Source organism: Bos indicus, chromosome 4 (assembly GCF_029378745.1).
Source record: "Bos indicus isolate NIAB-ARS_2022 breed Sahiwal x Tharparkar chromosome 4, NIAB-ARS_B.indTharparkar_mat_pri_1.0, whole genome shotgun sequence".
NCBI lineage: Eukaryota > Metazoa > Chordata > Mammalia > Artiodactyla > Bovidae > Bos > Bos indicus.
The window spans coordinates 37,967,448-37,985,925 of NC_091763.1; the positions used below are offsets into that span (position 1 = coordinate 37,967,448).

An 18,478-nucleotide genomic window follows, 5' to 3' on the forward strand; every position below is an offset into this window, starting at 1 on the left:
CACAAAAATATAAAAAATCAGTGAAATAAGCTAAATCACCATTTTATTATGTTTATTAAATATAGATACACTTGATCACAGTGAAGTATAATTAATAATAATATTTTAGAGAGTGTTGACTGTGCTTTGATGTTTGAAAATCTTGTAAAATGTTTTAATAAGAGCTCTTTGAAATTCAGCTTCTAAGTTATTTATTTTGATATTTTGACATTTAGTGTTGATGACTCTCTAAAATAAAAAAGATGGTCCACAGAATATATCAGAAATGAAAGAAATGTATTAAAGACAGTACTTTCCAAATCTTGCTACCTGTTTCCTAGGTTTGGAATTGAAAAATATTTTTTTTAAGTTGTGGAATTTCCATAAATGAATGTTAATCTAACTTGATACCAGTCATTTATTCCTGTTATCACAAAATGTGGTGTTCTAAAATGTTTTTTTTAGCAAATGGGTTGAAAACCCACTGGAGTTCTTTATCTACAAAGTTTATAAACAGATTAAAATATTCTGTCTAAAGTTTGTTTGAAAAGGCAAACATGACAACTTTTTAAAATGATATGTCATTTTATCTAGCATAATCATGTGATGCTTTCCAGTTATCTATCTTCAAAGGACTGTGTACACATCATGATTCTCTTGAAGAGACAGCTTGTGTTTATTTTTTTCCGCATATACTTTCTAGTTATCATACTGATAATCAGAGTTTACTTTTTTCCTAAATATATAACATGTAGCATATTACTAATCACCATTTGTTGTCACCAAAATGTTCAACCACTTTGGGGTTCTTCTACTTTTGTCAAAAAAAAAAAAAATCTTCAAAATCTACAACTTTTTAAATTAATTTCTCATGAGATAATCAGCAAACCTCTATGGATAAAATAAATTCTTAGTTATTCTTTATCTCAGTACAAAATATTAAAGATATTATTCAAAATATAAAGGTCTCATTACAATATGTACCACATCTGTAAAATCCTGAAGTACTCTGCAATACTGGCTTACTTGTAAAAGATGCAGTAAATGAATTTTGCATGCACTGCTATCTCTGTAACCTTATCCTTTTTTTTGTTGTTGTAAATTTATTTATTTTAATTGGAGGCTAATTACTTTATAGTATTGTAGTGGTTTTTGCCATACATTCACATGAATCAGCCATGGGTGTACATGTGTCCTATCCTGAACTTAAAAAATAATTCCAGAGTAGCACTGAAACATATACATTACTATATGTAAAATAGATAACCAGTGGAAATGCGCTATGTGACACAAGGAGTTCAACCCAGTTCTCTGTGACAACCAAGAGGGCTGGGATGGAGTGGAAGGTGAGAGGGGAGTTCAGGATGGAGAGGACATGTGTTTAGCTATGGCTGACTCATGCTGATGTATGGCAGAAACCAACAAAACGTTGTAAAGTAATTATCCTCCAATCAAAATAAAGAAATTAAAAATAATAATAATTCCAATCAAAAGAACCTCTCCTCAGAATTTAACATACAGTTTTTTTCCATTAATATAGATACACCTTTTAAAACAAATCACTCAGTTTTGAACCACTTAGTAGCTCACAGTAGTAATGTTACTATTGAAACGGAAATCATGAATATTATAAACTGAGCATGTTAGAAACATCTGCACTTTGATTTTATTGCCAAACCTTTTGCTATTTACTTTGTCCTATAATTTTCCCCAAACCTTCCACAGTTATTTCTTTCTTCTTTGCAGTGACACTGGCTAACAAAGAAATGCAGTCTGATTTGTCACCATATTATTTTCTATGTGTTACTTCAGCCATATTTCCATGGCAGGAAAATCAAGTTTCCCCAAGTGTTGTATGATTTTTTTGTCTTTTCCTATTCGATAAGACAGCAGCTCAAAAGAAGATTTTAAGTGTTTATTTCAACTTGTTGAATATTTGTTAAGTACTGGAATGATTATTTGCCAAAAATATTAGAAGTCTGTGATAGTGTTATAGGATCACTTGCTGAAATTAGCCAGCACGTGATGTGTTGAAGCAAGATTTGTTAATAGCAATAGCATATGCAATATAGATATCAAATAGTTTTCCTAGTTATGGCACATTTTTGACTGACTGTGTCAGATCTGATTTAACTTGATCATCACAGCTTTCACCTTAACATGTTGCTGATGAAAAACTGATAACAATATGAAGAGTGTCAGCTTCTTTATAAATATGCTTGTGTGTTTTCAATGTTATTAACATTATCTTTAACACATGATTTTTTGTGAGAATGTCTTGTCTACCACTTACCTATTACAGGAACGTTGGTTTGCTTGAAATTAGGTAATAAAAACTACAACTGAACAATAAGCTTCAATTTAAAGGTGAGCAAATAAAGTAACTGCCTTGCTATGAATTTTTACAGTATAACTCCCAGTTTTCTCCCAGGATTCTTCAGAGAACATATGACCAACTGACATAAGAAATCAAAGAATGCTGGTGTCAGTCTATTTATTAAACATTTGTAAAATATGATTTCTATTTGGGGTTTAAAAAGACACTAAAAATCCTACATATTTACTTCCTAAAAGTATTTACATTTTGCATACCTGGCCTTGACTGAGAATTTCTGCCTAAATACTTAAGCTGGCTTTCCCAGCCCTTTGGACTGTGGCTCCACCCTAACTTGCCAGCAACCTAGTATTCCCCCATCAGTGAGAGGTTGAAAAACAGCCAAGAATGCCTTTGTGTGAATCCCAAAGGTAGCTTGTGCCGTCTTCCTTCTGAACCTGAATTCAGTTCTTCTCTGTGCACTGGTGCTGTTTTCCTATCGGAAAAATCCCACCCGGACCTCTCCCTTGTGGCAGTCACTTCTCCTACTGTTCAAACACTCTATAATGATTGCTTTTAAATTGCTTTTTATTTTAAATCATGATAATAGTCAATTTATCTCTCACTATGTTCTGAGCACTGTCTTAGGTGCCTTATCACTTAGCCCACATAACTATTGATGAGCTAAATATTTTATCTGTTTTAAAGAGGAGGAAACTAAATTTGTTATGCTCTAGATCACAAGGCTGAGAAGCAGCAAAGCTAAGATTATAGTCCAGTTCTGCTTATAAAGGCTAGCTCCTAAATACTATACATAATTCTGCCTCCTCATGACACTTCTAGCACACTGCCTTTTCGTTGTTATAATTATTGAACTCCCTTAGCAATTCCCCCTCTCATCCCAGATACTTTGTATTTTTTTTTTACTTTGTTTATATGTTGACATTATTTTATTTATTCATTTGTCACGTGCGTCATTCATATTGTTACAGTATGTTGTTTGCATTTCTTTATTGCCACATCATTTTGTCGCTCCACTCATTCCTGTCTTTCAAAATGTGTTAGTCAAATGGAATTAAAATATATCCTGAAATATAATAAATACTTTGAAAGGTATATTCTTTGTTTTTTTTAGTTTAATATTTAAAAATTATATGTTACACTGAAACAGAATACTGCTTGTCTGCATTTGATATATTACATTGAAAAGTTACAGCTCTCTTGATTTAAAAAAAGACAAAATTCAAACATCATTTAGCATAAACTTTTATTTCTAGTTAAAATGACCCAGGAGTTAGTATTTAAGTTATATATAGCCATGGTATATAAAGACAGCATAATTGTATAGGATGGAAAATGATGAGGTTTTCTGCAGTGAAAAGGATTCCCATGTATGTGGGACTACCCAATTTTCTCCCCAAGTCCAGTAAATTTGTGGATTTAACTTTGTTTACACTGTTCAGAATATTCAGACTAGCGATCCATTTTGACAAAACATTATATAACTGATTAAAGATTATTCATCTGCTGTTTTCCTTTGGCCTGTTAAACTTAAATAACTTGGAGGACATTAAGCAAAAACTTAATATTGCTTCCTTTCTTTGTACAGTCTTGTATTTAACCAAGAATTCAGTTCATAACTCCAATAAAAGTTTAAAAAAAAAAAAAAAAAAAACCTTCCATTTGCCTTCGACATGGAAGCCTAAGAGTTTAACATCTCTGAAAAGGGCAGAACTAAGTTTGGCAGTACAAAAATGTCTTGATACTAGAGAAGGCCTCAAGATACGATGCCATGGGAAGGTTTCAGGTGATTCTTAATTCTTCACTGCCTCTCTCTGACCAGTCTTCAAGTCAATAAAGGACAGTGGAATATTGAAAGGAAAAGTAATCTACACTTTCTGCTTTGGGTTAGTAAGAAAATATGAATCTTCATTTCTTAAAATTTTGAATAGTTGTTTCATATACAAAGACTACAAAGACTCAATTACAGAATTTTATACATGGAGAAAAAGTGCAACATATACGAAAAATAAAAGTCAGTGAAATAGAGTCTAATGTTAAATGTACTTAGAAAAATACAGTGAAAATGTGTTCCTCAGGGAACTGAAAAATAACATTGCAATTTTCTTTTAAAAAGTGTGCTTAAGTTATGAACACTTAACTTCCCACTGACTTCTCAATCTAAGATTGAGGACTATAAAGGGACTATACCTGGAATTTTATTCTTATGTAATAATTTTAGAAATCATTCTGGATTGTATTTGTGTTGCATGTAATAAATTAAATGCATAATTCCAACTCCTATCAATTCAAATGAGAAAAATAATGAGTAAATATGAAAACTCAGTGATATTTAACCACATATGTATATATGTGTTACATATATAATCTGTGCATATACTTTAGAATCATTTGAATCTATTCATTTTATTAAATCTTAATGTTACTAAATTGCTTAATGTTCTTCTCAGTAAAAAGCATACAGCCACACATTTTTGAAGCAACTAAAGGAAAACTCCTAAGTTTTTAGTCCTAGGGAATTAGAAATTTGAAAGAAAATAAGCCTCCCTCACATAACTCCTTTCATCACAGTCTTCTGGAGTTACAGTACTTCAAATATTAATTTGAAGTTTGAATAATTAGAGAAAATCAGACCAAAGTTACACACTATGCTGTATATTCTTCTCTTAGTACTGGATACTCTTTCTTTTTTGATCAAATTATTCCCTCCTTAAGAAATGTACTCATAAAGGAAGAGTTTGTGGTGTTAAATCTATAATTGACCAGTTAACCTACATGGATACAAATTCCACTATAAATTTAGTCCAGATATCTCACAAACAAGAGTGAATAGCCACAGAAAGGATAAGCAGATGGAGAGATAAGCACCTCATTATGCTGATCTCTTGCCTGGAAAGTCCCATGGACGGAGGAGCCTGGTGGGCTGCAATCCATGGAATCACGAAGAGTCCGACACAACTGAGCGACTTCACTTTCACTTTTCACTTTCATGCATTGGAGAAGGAAATGGCAACCCACTCCAGTGTTCTTGCCTGGAGAGTCCCAGGGACGGGGGAGCCTGGTGGGCTGCGGTCTATGGGATCGCACAGAGTCGGACACGACTGAAGTGACTTAGCATAGCATAGCATAGCGTGCTGATCTCTATATGTGAAGAACAATTGTTTTATTGTTTTAGTAGCAGCAGATGAAAGGAGGAATGTACAGGTTGCTTAAAGAGGCAAAGGGGTTAGTTGGTGTGTGATCTGATAGTACACTATTAGTAATGGAGCAGAAGGTCACTCACCTCTGCCAGGAAGTTTACATTTATGCTAGTCAGTATGACAGAAATTGACACTGTGAGTTTTTTCAGTGATCGTGGTATAAGGACACAACCAATTGTTCTTTCTAAACAATTCAGCCAAATGCTCTTTGATCACCTAACTTGATTTCCTTATTAAACACTCCAGACACTTTATCTTAGACCCACAGACCTGTAGAACAGCATCTTTGCAGACCAATTCCACCTTATAATATGGAGAGGAAGTCATTTAGGTGAAAAATCATCATAGCATCATCATAGGTAAATGATGATTGAATTTCATGAGGAATATAGAGGAAAGAAACCAGGAGGGAGAAGTTGGTAGAACATAACACTGAGAAAAGAAGGAAAGCATGGACACATCCAGAAGGGCATATAAGGGGGATTGTAGGGTAGGGATTTTGATGTTTATGCATTTGAGTCTTCTGTCTAGTGTATCTCAATTTCCTTTGTTATGTTGTGTATGTCTGATCCAAATCTTATTTTTGTAAAATGCCAACAGAGCCTTCAGAATTCATTGTATAAAATTAAAATCATTCTTTATTATATTCAATAAATTGTTATATATAATCATAGTTGCATTTCCTCCTTATATGTATACTTTTATTACATTGTTATGTATTATAATATGTGCAGACTCACAATAAAGAACACAAATTACACCATCAAAATTTTATTATGAAGGATCATTTTCTTGACTTTTTTTTCACAAGGAGCTTAGGTCCCCACCCCTGTGGTTATGTTAGTTAGTGAAAGGTGGACATATAGGAAAGAAAGATGTAGAAAGCATACTGGACACAAAATGTTGTGCTCTGGTATTGTGTGAGATGTGAGCAGTCACAGTGGAGATCCATAGAAAAACCATCTAGAAAATTTATGAGAACACTGCTTCACCTGTGATTACCTGTTCAATTTGTAGCTCTTAAGAGAAATGAACTAGTTAGTTGGGTGCTTGTCAGCCCAACTACTATGATCTCACAATGGCAGATAAGTATTCCTTTTCTAGAAAGACATCAAAAATGGTCCAGAGAAGTTAATTTGTAGTAATCCAAAGGGCAGGCATTTTTTTTTTGCTTAAAAGTTGTGAAGAATATATCAGACTATCTTTTTTAATTGTCATGTTTTAAATTCTGCAAAAGCATTTTACCCTATAATATGCTCAAGATACATCTTTATCCATAAAGACAGATATTGAAATGGAAATGAATGTAAAATGACTAGGGTAAGGTGAAGGTAAAATTTCAAGTATATTCAAGTCTGTAGACATTTATAAATAATATTTATTAAATTTCTTTGAGATGGGATGCTGAAGATATGATCTAATAACTGTAGAAAAATAACAGGTATTTCTCTTTAGCTAAAGCTTTCAGTCAGACCAATGATCACATAGCTTTTTTGAATTTTACAATTTCTAAACATTCATTTCAAGTGATACAGAGCTTAACAATTGTGATATAGAGATTAGCAATATTGATATAGAGATTAACAATCATACCAAGTGAAATATAGCATTTTACATCTTTCAGAGTGTCTTTAAAAGGCAATGCCTTTTTTGACCTCTCTATCTCAAAAATAAATAAATAAATAAAAAGAATCCTTTGCAGTAGGTGATATGAATATTATTATGGTCACATTACCTGCTTATTTCTGTTAAGTAAATATATCCCATACAGTTTATAGCCAAGTACAAAGCCCATTCTCTGATTCTTTGTTTGCCTATCCTAATAATCCAAAAGTATTAACTATGTTAAGAGAAACTTTCTAAAGATTTCCTTTGGCCATTTGACTTCTTACCCAAAGTAAATGTACTGAGAAAGATAATCATGTTTTTGAAGGAAAATGGTTTTGAGATATACAATGATATATCAATGAAATAAAATCAGTTGTGCTTGAGAACTGACATTTGATTAAACTTTAGTTAAATGAAAACTAACCTTAATATGTATCAACTTTTTATTTTTTGTGCTCATAGATTTTTTAAAATACTGTTATATAGTTGAAAAAGTCCTATAATTTCTCCTCAGTAATACTTATTTGAGAGTAATGGGGAGGCTGTGTTATTAGTTTACCCATGTTAAGTTTTCCTGTATCTTTTCCTCCCTGCTAGGAAAAGGAAGATGACAAATCAGACACTTCAAGTTCTCAGCAGCCGAAAAGCCCACAAGGTCTTAGTGACACAGGATATTCTTCTGATGGAATATCAAGTTCACTTGGTGAAATTCCAAGTCTTATTCCCAGTGATGAAAAGGATTTGCTCAAGGGACTCAAAAAGGACTCCTTTTCACAAGAAAGCAGCCCTTCCAGCCCCTCAGATTTGGCTAAGTTAGAAAGTACAGTCCTATCTATTTTAGAAGCTCAGGCAAGTACACTTGTTGAAGAAAAGTCAGAAAAGAAAACACAGCCCCATGAGGTTTCTCCTGAGCAGCCTAAGGACCAGCAGAAAACTCAGAGTTTAGTGGAAAAACTGGAATCTACAGTTTCAGAGGAGGAGCTCAAAGAGAGTCAAGAAGAAGGAGACACTTTTAAAAAAGAGAGCCAACAAGACATTCCTTCCAGAAAGGACCAAGAAAAGCCTGAATTTGTTGACGAGTTGGCTACGAGGAGACAGCCTTATGATTCAATTGAAGACAGCAGTGAAAGCGAAAACTCACCTGTTCCGCAAAGAAAAGGGAGGACCAGTGTTGGTTCATCAAGCAGTGATGAGTATAAACAGGAAGACAGCCAAGGATCAGGGGAAGAGGAGGACTTCATTCGAAAGCAAATCATAGAAATGAGTGCTGATGAAGATGTTTCAGATTCTGAAGACGATGAGTTCATTAGGAACCAGCTCAAAGAGATTAGCAGTAGTATAGAAAGCCAGAAGAAGGAAGAAACCAGAGGGAAGGGGAAAGGAACAGGAGGGAAACACAGGCGACTGACGCGAAAAAGTAGTGCAAGCTTTGATGACGAGGCAGGAAGACGCCATTCCTGGCATGATGAAGATGATGAGACTTTTGATGAAAGTCCTGAGCTTAAATACAGAGAAACTAAAAGTCAGGAGAGTGAAGAACTTGTAGTTGCCGGAGGAGGAGGACTCCGTCGATTTAAAACAATTGAACTCAACAGCACGATAGCCGATAAATACTCTGCAGAGTCATCACAGAAAAAAACAGCTTTGTATTTTGATGACGAGCCAGAATTAGAAATGGAAAGCCTGACAGACTCTCCAGAAGATCGATCAAGGGGGGAAGGATCTTCTAGTCTTCATGCTTCCAGCTTCACTCCTGGCACATCCCCTACATCCGTTTCTTCTCTTGATGAAGACAGTGATAGTAGTCCAAGTCACAAAAAAGGAGAGAGCAAACAACAACGCAAAGCTCGACATAGATCACATGGCCCTCTTTTACCTACCATTGAAGATTCTTCAGAGGAAGAAGAATTGAGAGAAGAAGAAGAATTATTGAAGGAGCAAGAAAAGCAACGGGAATTAGAACAGCAGCAAAGAAAGAGTTCTAGTAAGAAATCAAAGAAAGACAAAGATGAACTTCGAGCTCAGAGAAGGAGGGAAAGACCAAAGACACCACCCAGTAATCTCTCTCCCATCGAAGACGCATCTCCAACAGAAGAATTACGTCAGGCTGCAGAAATGGAGGAGCTCCATCGATCTTCGTGTTCTGAATATTCACCTAGCATAGAGTCAGACCCAGAAGGCTTTGAAATAAGCCCAGAAAAAATAATCGAAGTACAAAAAGTTTATAAATTGCCCACAGCTGTGTCTTTATACTCACCGACAGATGAGCAATCTATTATGCAGAAAGAAGGTGGCCAAAAGGCATTAAAAAGTGCTGAGGAGATGTATGAAGAAATGATGCATAAAAGCCAGAAATATAAAGCTTTTCCAGCTGCAAGTGAACGAGACGAAATGTTTGAAAAAGAGCCTTTGTATGGTGGGATGCTAATAGAAGATTATATTTATGAGTCTTTAGTAGAAGACACATACAATGGTTCAGTTGACAGCAGTCTGCTCACAGGGCAAGAAGAAGAAAATGGATTTTTGCAGCAGAGAGAGAGAGAGCAAAACATGAGACTTCCAGAACAGATTTATGAAGATCCCATGCAGAAAATCACAGCCCTCCAGAAAGAGTTTTATGAGTTAGAAAATTTACATGCTGTTTTACCTCAAGAAGACATCGTTTCAAGTTCTTTTATCATCCCAGAAAGTCATGAGATTGTCGATCTGGGTAGTATGGTAACTTCTACCAGTGAAGAAAAAAAATTATTAGATGCTGATGCTGCCTATGAAGAACTCATGAAAAGACAACAGATGCAGTTAACACCTGGATCTAGTCCAACCCAGCCCCTCATCAGAGACGATATGACAGAGTCCACTGTGGACTTTGATAGGGTACCTGATGCATCTTTGACATCAAGTGTTCTCTCGGGAGCATCTCTTACAGATTCAACCAGCAGCACAACACTCTCCATCCCAGATGTTAAAATAACCCAACATTTTTCAGCAGAAGAAATTGAGGATGAATATGTGACTGATTATACAAGAGAAATTCAAGAGATAATTGCTCATGAATCACTGATTTTGACCTATTCTGAACCTTCAGAAAGTGCTACATCAGTGCCACCCTCTGACACACCCTCTCTCACATCATCTGTTTCTTCAGTTTGTACCACAGATAGCTCCTCACCCATTACTACCCTGGATAGCATGACCACAGTTTATACTGAGCCAGTGGACATTGTAGCTAAATTTGAAGATGCTGAGGAAATTTCTTCATCAACATATTTCCCAGGCAGCATTATAGACTATCCAGAAGACATAAGTATACCTTTAGATCAGACAACCATACAGGATAGAACTAGTAAAGATCACATTGTGATTTCCTTATCTGATATAGAACCTTCTCTCATAAAATCTGTAGGAACTAAACTGGGGGGGCTAATTGCTGACACTGTTTCTACTGACTTATCTATATCTGAAAAAGATGCAGCGAAGAAGGCCAGAAAGGAAACAGGGGATGGACTTATTCTGGAAGTTTTGGAAGCTTATAGAGATAGTAGGAAGGAATCTGAGGCTGAACTGACAGAAATTAGCTTACCTGACACTGTGTTTGATCAGACACCTTCTTCTGTAAAAACCCTTCCAATGAAGGAGCAGGTTTCAACGACATGCTTTTTACCTGAAGAGGTTTTGGGTCAAGCAAAACCTGCATCTCAGCTACCATCTGGCACTCCTCCCATTTTCTCTCTTCCAACTAAAACTCGTCCATTCCTTCGAAGTTCTTCTTTGGACATATCAGCCCAACCCCCTCCGCCTCCTCCTCCCCCTCCTCCACCTCCTCCCCCTCCCCCTCCTCCTCCTCCCCCACCTCTTCCTCCACCAACCTCACCTAAACCAACTATTCACCCTAGAAAAAAGTTAGCGGTTACAGCTCCAGTGACTGCAACTACAGCAGCTACATCTCTAGTAGATTCTGTTACTACAGTGGAGACCACGTCTGCTCCCAGAAGTGATGGGTTACCTATGACAAAAGTGTATACCACTGCACCTCCTCCTGTTCCTCCTAAGCCATCTTTAATTCCATCTGGACTTGTATTTACACATAGACCCGAACCAAGCAAACCTCCACTTGCTCCTAAACCAGCAGTTCCTCAACCTCCAGTCACTACCCCAAAACTAACAGATACATACCCCAAACCAACAGGTCTACCTTTAACTACAAGTATGACATTAAATTTAGTGACATCAGCAGACTATAAGTTGCCTTCCCCTACCTCTCCACTTTCCCCTCACTCTAACAAGTCCTCGCCAAGATTTTCCAAGTCTCTTATGGAAACTTATGTGGTTATCACATTGCCATCTGAACCTGGCACTCCAACAGATTCTTCACCTAGTCAAGCTATTACCAGTTGGCCGTTGGGATCACCCCCCAAAGATCTGATTTCCATTGAACCAGTATTTTCTGTAGTTCCTCCTGTGACAGCTGTGGAAATATCAACTTCTTCACAACAGAGCCTATACATCTCCAGAGCTTTGGAGACATTTGCTGCTATCCCAGTCACAACACTGTCTTCATTTCAAGCAACTTCAGCTTCAGTTACACAGTCTCACCCAACTGAAGTTTCCAAGGCTGAGGTTCCAACAGCAAGAAGTACAGTCCCTAGTGTTGGTCTCAGCAGTGTCTCTATATCCTTTCCTCCAGAACCTCTTGCTCTAGATCACCTCCGTTTAGAGAAGCAGCAGCATAAAGAAGATGTCCAGTTGCAACTTGTTGGTGATGCCATTGATCTGCGTACAGTACCCAAAGTAGATGTTAAAGCGACTGAAAAATGTATGGATCTTTCTGCCTCTGCAGTGGATGTGAAGAGGCAGACCACAACAAGTGAAATGTATGGGAGACAAATTAGTGCTGTCCAACCCTCAATTATAAATCTCAGCGCAACTTCATCAGGAGTGACTCCTATATCCCTGGTCACCGAGACACTGACTGTTGTTACATGCACAGCTACTGCAAGTTACACCACAGGCACAGAAAGCCTAGTGGGTCTAGAACTTGCAACAGCAGCACCACTCCAGCTTACTACATCAAAGCATGTGGAGCCACTATACAGAGTTCCAAGTGGCCAGACCTTTCCTACAATTAGGGAGGAAGCGCCAATAAACTTATCTTTAAGTACTTCTGCACACCCAGTGACATCAGCTCCTACGAAACCTGTTACCGCACCTCCTGTTGGTGTCACAAATGGATGGACTGATAGCTCCACATCCCAGAGCATCACTGATGGGGAAGTAGTGGATCTCAGTACCTCCAAAACTCATAGAACAGTTGTAACAATGGATGAAGCTTCTTCAAATGTAGTGACTAAAATAATAGAAGATGATGAAAAACCTGTTGATCTGACTGCAGGAAGAAGAGCCGTGTGCTGTGATGTGGTTTATAAGTTACCCTTTGGAAGAAGCTGCACAGCACAGCAGCCTGCAACCACTCTTCCTGAAGATCGTTTTGGTTATAGGGATGATCACTATCAATATGATCGATCAGGGCCATATGGTTATAGAGGGATTGGGGGAATGAAACCTTCCATGTCTGACACTAATTTAGCAGAAGCTGGACATTTTTTCTATAAAAGTAAGAATGCTTTTGATTATTCTGGAGGAACTGATGCAGCAGTAGATCTTACTTCAGGGAGAATTACTACAGGTCAGTATAATGTAGCAACAGACCTTTCTTTGAAATATCATGGTGTTCCTCATCTCATTTCAGGATGACAATGTGGTCTTATTTCCAATTTTGTTATTTTTTATCTTTCTTTGGATGTTTTGGCAATATATTTTGGAGTACATATGCATTTTTGTTTCTCCACTTTTTTTTTTAAATTTGTTCCACCCAAAGTCGCCTGCATGTGCCTGCATGTTCAACGTTGCTTTTATTCTCCACCTGAGTAGGTTAATAACCTGTGGATTTGCATGCAGTCCTGTTCATTATGTTCTTCAAGACTGAGAGGGCTTTCCAACCCCAAAAACATCATTCATTCTAGGAACTGGACTATAACTCTCCCCTGTATTTCAGGTGAGGTAATGGATTATTCAAGCAAGACTACAGGTCCATATCCAGAAACTCGACAAGTCATTTCAGGAGTTGGGATTAGTACCCCGCAGTATTCCACAGCAAGAATGACTCCACCTCCAGGACCCCAGTATGGTGTGGGGAGTGTTTTGAGGTCGTCTAATGGGGTTGTCTATTCTTCAGTAGCAACTCCAATTCCTTCCACGTTTGCTATCACCACACAGCCTGGCTCCATTTTCAGCACCACCATGAGGGATTTGTCTGGTGTGCACACAAATGACGCCGTGACTTCCTTGTCCGCCCTGCACCAAAGCCAGCCCATGCCTAGATCCTATTTCCTAACAACTGGTGCATCTGAAACAGACATTGAAGTCACTGGTATTGATATCAGTGCCAGTTTGCAGACTATCACTATGGAGACTCTCACAGCTGAGACAATAGACTCAGTTCCCACCCTGACCACAGCGTCTGAAGTATTTTCGGAAGTGGTGGGAGAGGAAAGTGCACTTTTAATCATCCCCGAGGAAGATAAGCAACAACAACAGCTAGACTTGGAGCGTGAGCTCTTGGAACTGGAAAAGATCAAGCAACAGCGTTTTGCTGAGGAGTTGGAGTGGGAACGGCAGGAGATTCAAAGGTTCCGAGAACAGGAAAAGATCATGGTTCAAAAGAAGCTGGAGGAGCTGCAGTCAATGAAGCAACACCTCCTCTATCAGCAAGAAGAGGAGCGGCAAGCCCAGTTCATGATGAGGCAGGAGACGTTAGCACAGCAACAGTTGCAGCTGGAACAGATCCAACAGCTGCAGCAACAGCTTCACCAGCAGCTGGAGGAGCAGAAGATTCGCCAGGTCTACCAATATAACTATGACCCTTCCGGAACTGCCTCTCCACAGACCACTGCAGACCAGGCCATCCTGGAAGGTCAGTATGTTGCCCCAGAAGGTGGTCAGTTCTGGGCAACCGAAGATGCAACCACCACAGCCTCAGCTGTGGTGGCAATTGAAATACCACAGAGCCAGGGATGGTACACAGTTCAGTCTGATGGGGTGACTCAGTACATTGCCCCACCTGGCATCCTGAGTACTGTTTCAGAAATACCTCTGACAGATGTAATTGTCAAAGAGGAGAAACAACCCAAGAAGAGAAGTTCTGGAGCTAAAGTCCGTGGCCAGTACGACGAGATGGGGGAAAATCTGGCAGATGACCCCCGCTGCTTTAAAAAGATAGTGGACAGTGGAGTACAGACTGATGATGAAGATTCAGCAGATCGGAGTTATGTGAGTAGGAGAAGGAGAACTAAAAAGAGTGTTGATACAAGTGTCCAGACGGATGACGAAGATCAGGATGAATGGGACATGCCTACTAGATCTAGGAGGAAAGCTCGCGTAGGGAAATATGGTGACAGCCCTGCAGAGGCGGACAAGGCCAAACCCCCTTCCAAAGTCTCCAGCATAGCCGTTCAAACAGTAGCAGAGATATCTGTGCAGACTGAACCAGTTGGAACCATAAGAACACCTTCGATACGGGCACGCGTGGATGCCAAGGTAGAAATAATTAAACACATTTCAGCACCTGAAAAGACTTACAAAGGGGGCAGTTTAGGATGTCAAACAGAAGCAGATTCAGACACACAAAGTCCTCAATATCTGAGTGCCACCTCTCCACCCAAAGACAAGAAACGCCCAACACCTTTAGAAATTGGTTATTCATCTCACCTTCGGGCAGATTCCACACTACAGCTGGCTCCTTCCCCACCCAAATCTCCAAAAGTCCTTTATTCTCCCATCTCACCACTTTCACCAGGCAAAGCCTTAGAATCAGCCTTTGTACCTTATGAGAAACCCCTCCCTGATGATATAAGTCCACAAAAAGTACTGCATCCAGATATGGCTAAAGTTCCCCCAGCAAGTCCTAAGACAGCCAAGATGATGCAGCGCTCCATGTCTGACCCCAAGCCTCTGAGTCCAACAGCAGACGAAAGTTCCAGGGCTCCTTTTCAGTATACCGAGGGCTACACGGTAAGAGTGCTTCTTTTCAGTTAGAAGACAATGGCTGAGTTGATGTTAACTGTGTGTTTGCAGACTTTAGGAGGCCGTGACACTCCTGGTGCCTAATTCTAAATTTCAATGAGGACTATTTCATTAGAAAATTTAGTGGGGGGAGTGGTAAGCAGAAAAGTATACATCCATGTAGAAATACAAAGAAAAAAAAAGACAAAATGAGAAAAGTGTGTATTATTTTGTGATAAATGAGATTGAACATTTTGTTCTAATCTTGAAATCTCCCAAGTGTCAATTGTAGGCTGATTTCAGTAAATATAACTAATATTCATATATGATAGAATAAGTATTGAATAAATAGATAAGGCAAAGGATGACCAAAAATTTAAACCCATGGATGCTGGAATTCTTAGTGGGAGGATCCTTGAAGATCATTTAATCAATCTTATTCCTTCTGCCAGAATGTTAATCTTTGCTGCTCAAAATAAAGCATTACTAGGGCATAAAGTACCCACTCCAGTGTTCTTGCCTGGAGAATCGCAGGGACAGGGGAGCCTGGTGGGCTGCCGTCTATGGAGTCACACAGAGTCGGACACGACTGAAGTGACTTAGCAGCTGCAGCAGCAGCAGCAGCAGGGCATAAAGTATAATTTAATCTTCATAGTTCATCCATGCTTATTTTGTTTCTGGCAATTTTCTGAATCTAATGTCAGGTAAGCCTTAATCTTAGTGCTTACAGAAGAAAAATTAATTTTTATGTTTCTTCAAATAGGTTTAATTGTTAATTATTTAAGTTTAATAATTTGAGTGTATTTAAAATATGCTTCAAAGTGAAAGGAACATATATAGGAATGTTGGACATATTTGTGAAGATCTCTATAACTGGGAATAAGGAATGTTAATAATTAGGTAAAAAGCAGGTTATCTACTTCAAGAAAACCTAATATATATCATTAGAAGGTTATTAATAAAGTAATAGTTCTATTGAAAACAAGATTTATGTTTATATTAAAAGTTCCCCTAATTACACTGCTTTCTAAACTCTAGATCTTAAAACCCTGATGCTTTTAAATAGGTTTTTCTGAGAAATTACTCTATTGCAACTGACCCAAATGTGTTCAACACTGGCTGTGGGCTGAAAAATGTACCATTATATGTAACTCTAAGCCAATTTTTAGGTATATAGGCATATTAATAGTTATACTAATAAATTAAAATTCTTATCTAAGTGTTCCAGTTTCATAGGGGCATTTTGTTATTATGTACTTTCTCAAAAAGAGTGTATAAACTATCTTCAAGGGGGGGATAGAGGTCATAATTTTTTTTTTTAATTTACTTATCATAACTTGTAAGTCAGGGAACCACTTCTACATTGAGATTTCATTCAGTTTCTGTGTATGGCTTTGTTTCTAGAATTAAATATATTGAGAGAAATATTTTTAACTTAGTTGTAATGTATAGGTATTTACTTTTACAGCAGTGACCTATGAATTCACCTAAAGAGTAATCTAGAAATCTTTGACAATACATTTTTTAGCAGTATTTTAAAGTTATACTCAAGACTTCTGTCACAGAAAGAACAGCCTTCTCCACGCAGTGTATTGACCATTAATTTAACATTTCACCCTATACTCTTAATTCAAATGAACACAGGTATAGAAGATATTCAAGGTGTCAATATTTTTCCTCACAGTATTCTCTTGGGTTTTAAAAGTATGAAATGAAAGATACAATGGGTTGTATGTATTGTATTATTGATTGTAATGGTAATATTTTTTAACTATCCAATCCTAGAAGAAGTTGGATAGAATTACCAAATAATACTCTGAGCCTGAAAAATCCTAAGTGTATTGAGCTTTGGAACACAACCCAGTAGTTCCTTTTTCTAAGTGGTCACACTCAGTGCAGGCTTCAATATGGAATAATTGTATACCAACTCAAAAATACTGTTTTATTGCATGCGTAAGGTAGACCATTTTATATACAGGCAGTGTTCTTAGCACTTTAGATACTCTGATTTAAGACGGGAATTTTATAATTTATTTCTTGGAAAATTTCTAAACATTCCTTGTGTTCATTTTAAACTAAAACCAGTCTCTCAATTACAAACATAAATTACTAAATATTAGTTGGACTGAAAAGAATAATCTAAGTGATATTCATGGTGATGCAAGTTTGTTTAGCTCAGTAATTTCCATATTGTTAATTTTCTCAAACCAATAAAATTGAAAAAAAAAAATTATACCATCCAATCAACATTGAGACAACATAGTAACACATATAATTCAGCATGAAAGATCAGTTTTATATGGCAAGACATTCTGTAGTCAGTTCTCTTCCTGGAAGTACCAGGAAATGTTTCAAGGAAGGAAGTTCTCAAACAGGAAGGTGGGATCTCTGTTGGACCATGAAGAACAAAATGGAAATCATTCTAGAGGAAACAGATATACAAGGGTTCAGACTGACGAACAGACAGAAAACAAAGAGAAGGAGAAAAGGATTTACTGTAAATGAAAGATAAGGAAGGGACAGGTGCCAGGGGATCTAATTGGCTGAGTTCAGGTTTGGTTTTACTTCCCTTGGCTGTAGGGAGCCTAACTCAACCCACCATCATTTTTTATTTACACTATGCCTTAGGCCCTGGACTCCTCCACTCTTGCCTTCCTTACTGCTACTGCTGCTAAGTCGCTTCAGTCGTGTCCGACTCTGTGCGACCCCATACACGGGAGCCCACCAGGCTCCCCTGTCCCTGGGATTTCTTCAGGCAAGAACACTGGAGTGGGTTGCCATTTCCTTCTCCAATGCATGAAAGTGAAAAGTAAAAGTGAAGTCGCTCAGTTGTGTCCAACTCTTTGTGACCCCATGGACTGCAGTCTACAAGGCTCCTCTGTCCATGGGATTTTCCAGGCAAGAGTATTGGAGTGGGGTGCCATTGCCTTCTCCGGCCTTCCTTACAGTCTATTCTCTTAACTGCACCTCTAAACTGATTTTCTAAAGTTTACATCAGATTATGTCACACACTCTCAAGTAGATTCTCAGAAATTCATCAGGGTATATTAGAGATATCTTAGCAAGGACCCTTGTGATCTGGTCTCTGCTCGTCTCACAACCTCATTGGTCACTCTCCACATTTACCCCTCTTTCTCACTCTGCTCCAACCACCGACCTTGCTGGTCTTTGGGTATGCCTCATCCCCACTCAGGAAGCCTGTTAGGAGCTGTCTCTCCCCAGATGGTTGTCTGACTCACTCCTGTGTACAGATTTCTGGTTAAATTTCACTTCCACAGAAAAGCTCTCCTTACTTCAG

At 37.9% G+C, this 18,478-nt stretch overlaps 1 protein-coding gene across 8 annotated transcripts in view; it reads left to right on the plus strand.

Moving 5' to 3' along the window:
• Positions 1-18,478, plus strand: part of PCLO (piccolo presynaptic cytomatrix protein) — a 398,862-nt gene that overhangs the window by 195,030 nt on the left and 185,354 nt on the right. For 7 of the 8 annotated variants that reach the window (XM_070787660.1, XM_070787662.1, XM_070787664.1 and 4 more), the window contains exons 5-6: positions 7,720-12,805; positions 13,175-15,189. In XM_070787660.1, coding sequence (XP_070643761.1) covers positions 7,720-12,805; positions 13,175-15,189 — 7,101 coding nt within the window. The remainder of the gene's footprint in view (positions 1-7,719; positions 12,806-13,174; positions 15,190-18,478) is intronic. The other variant, XM_070787665.1, reaches the window with a different exon arrangement.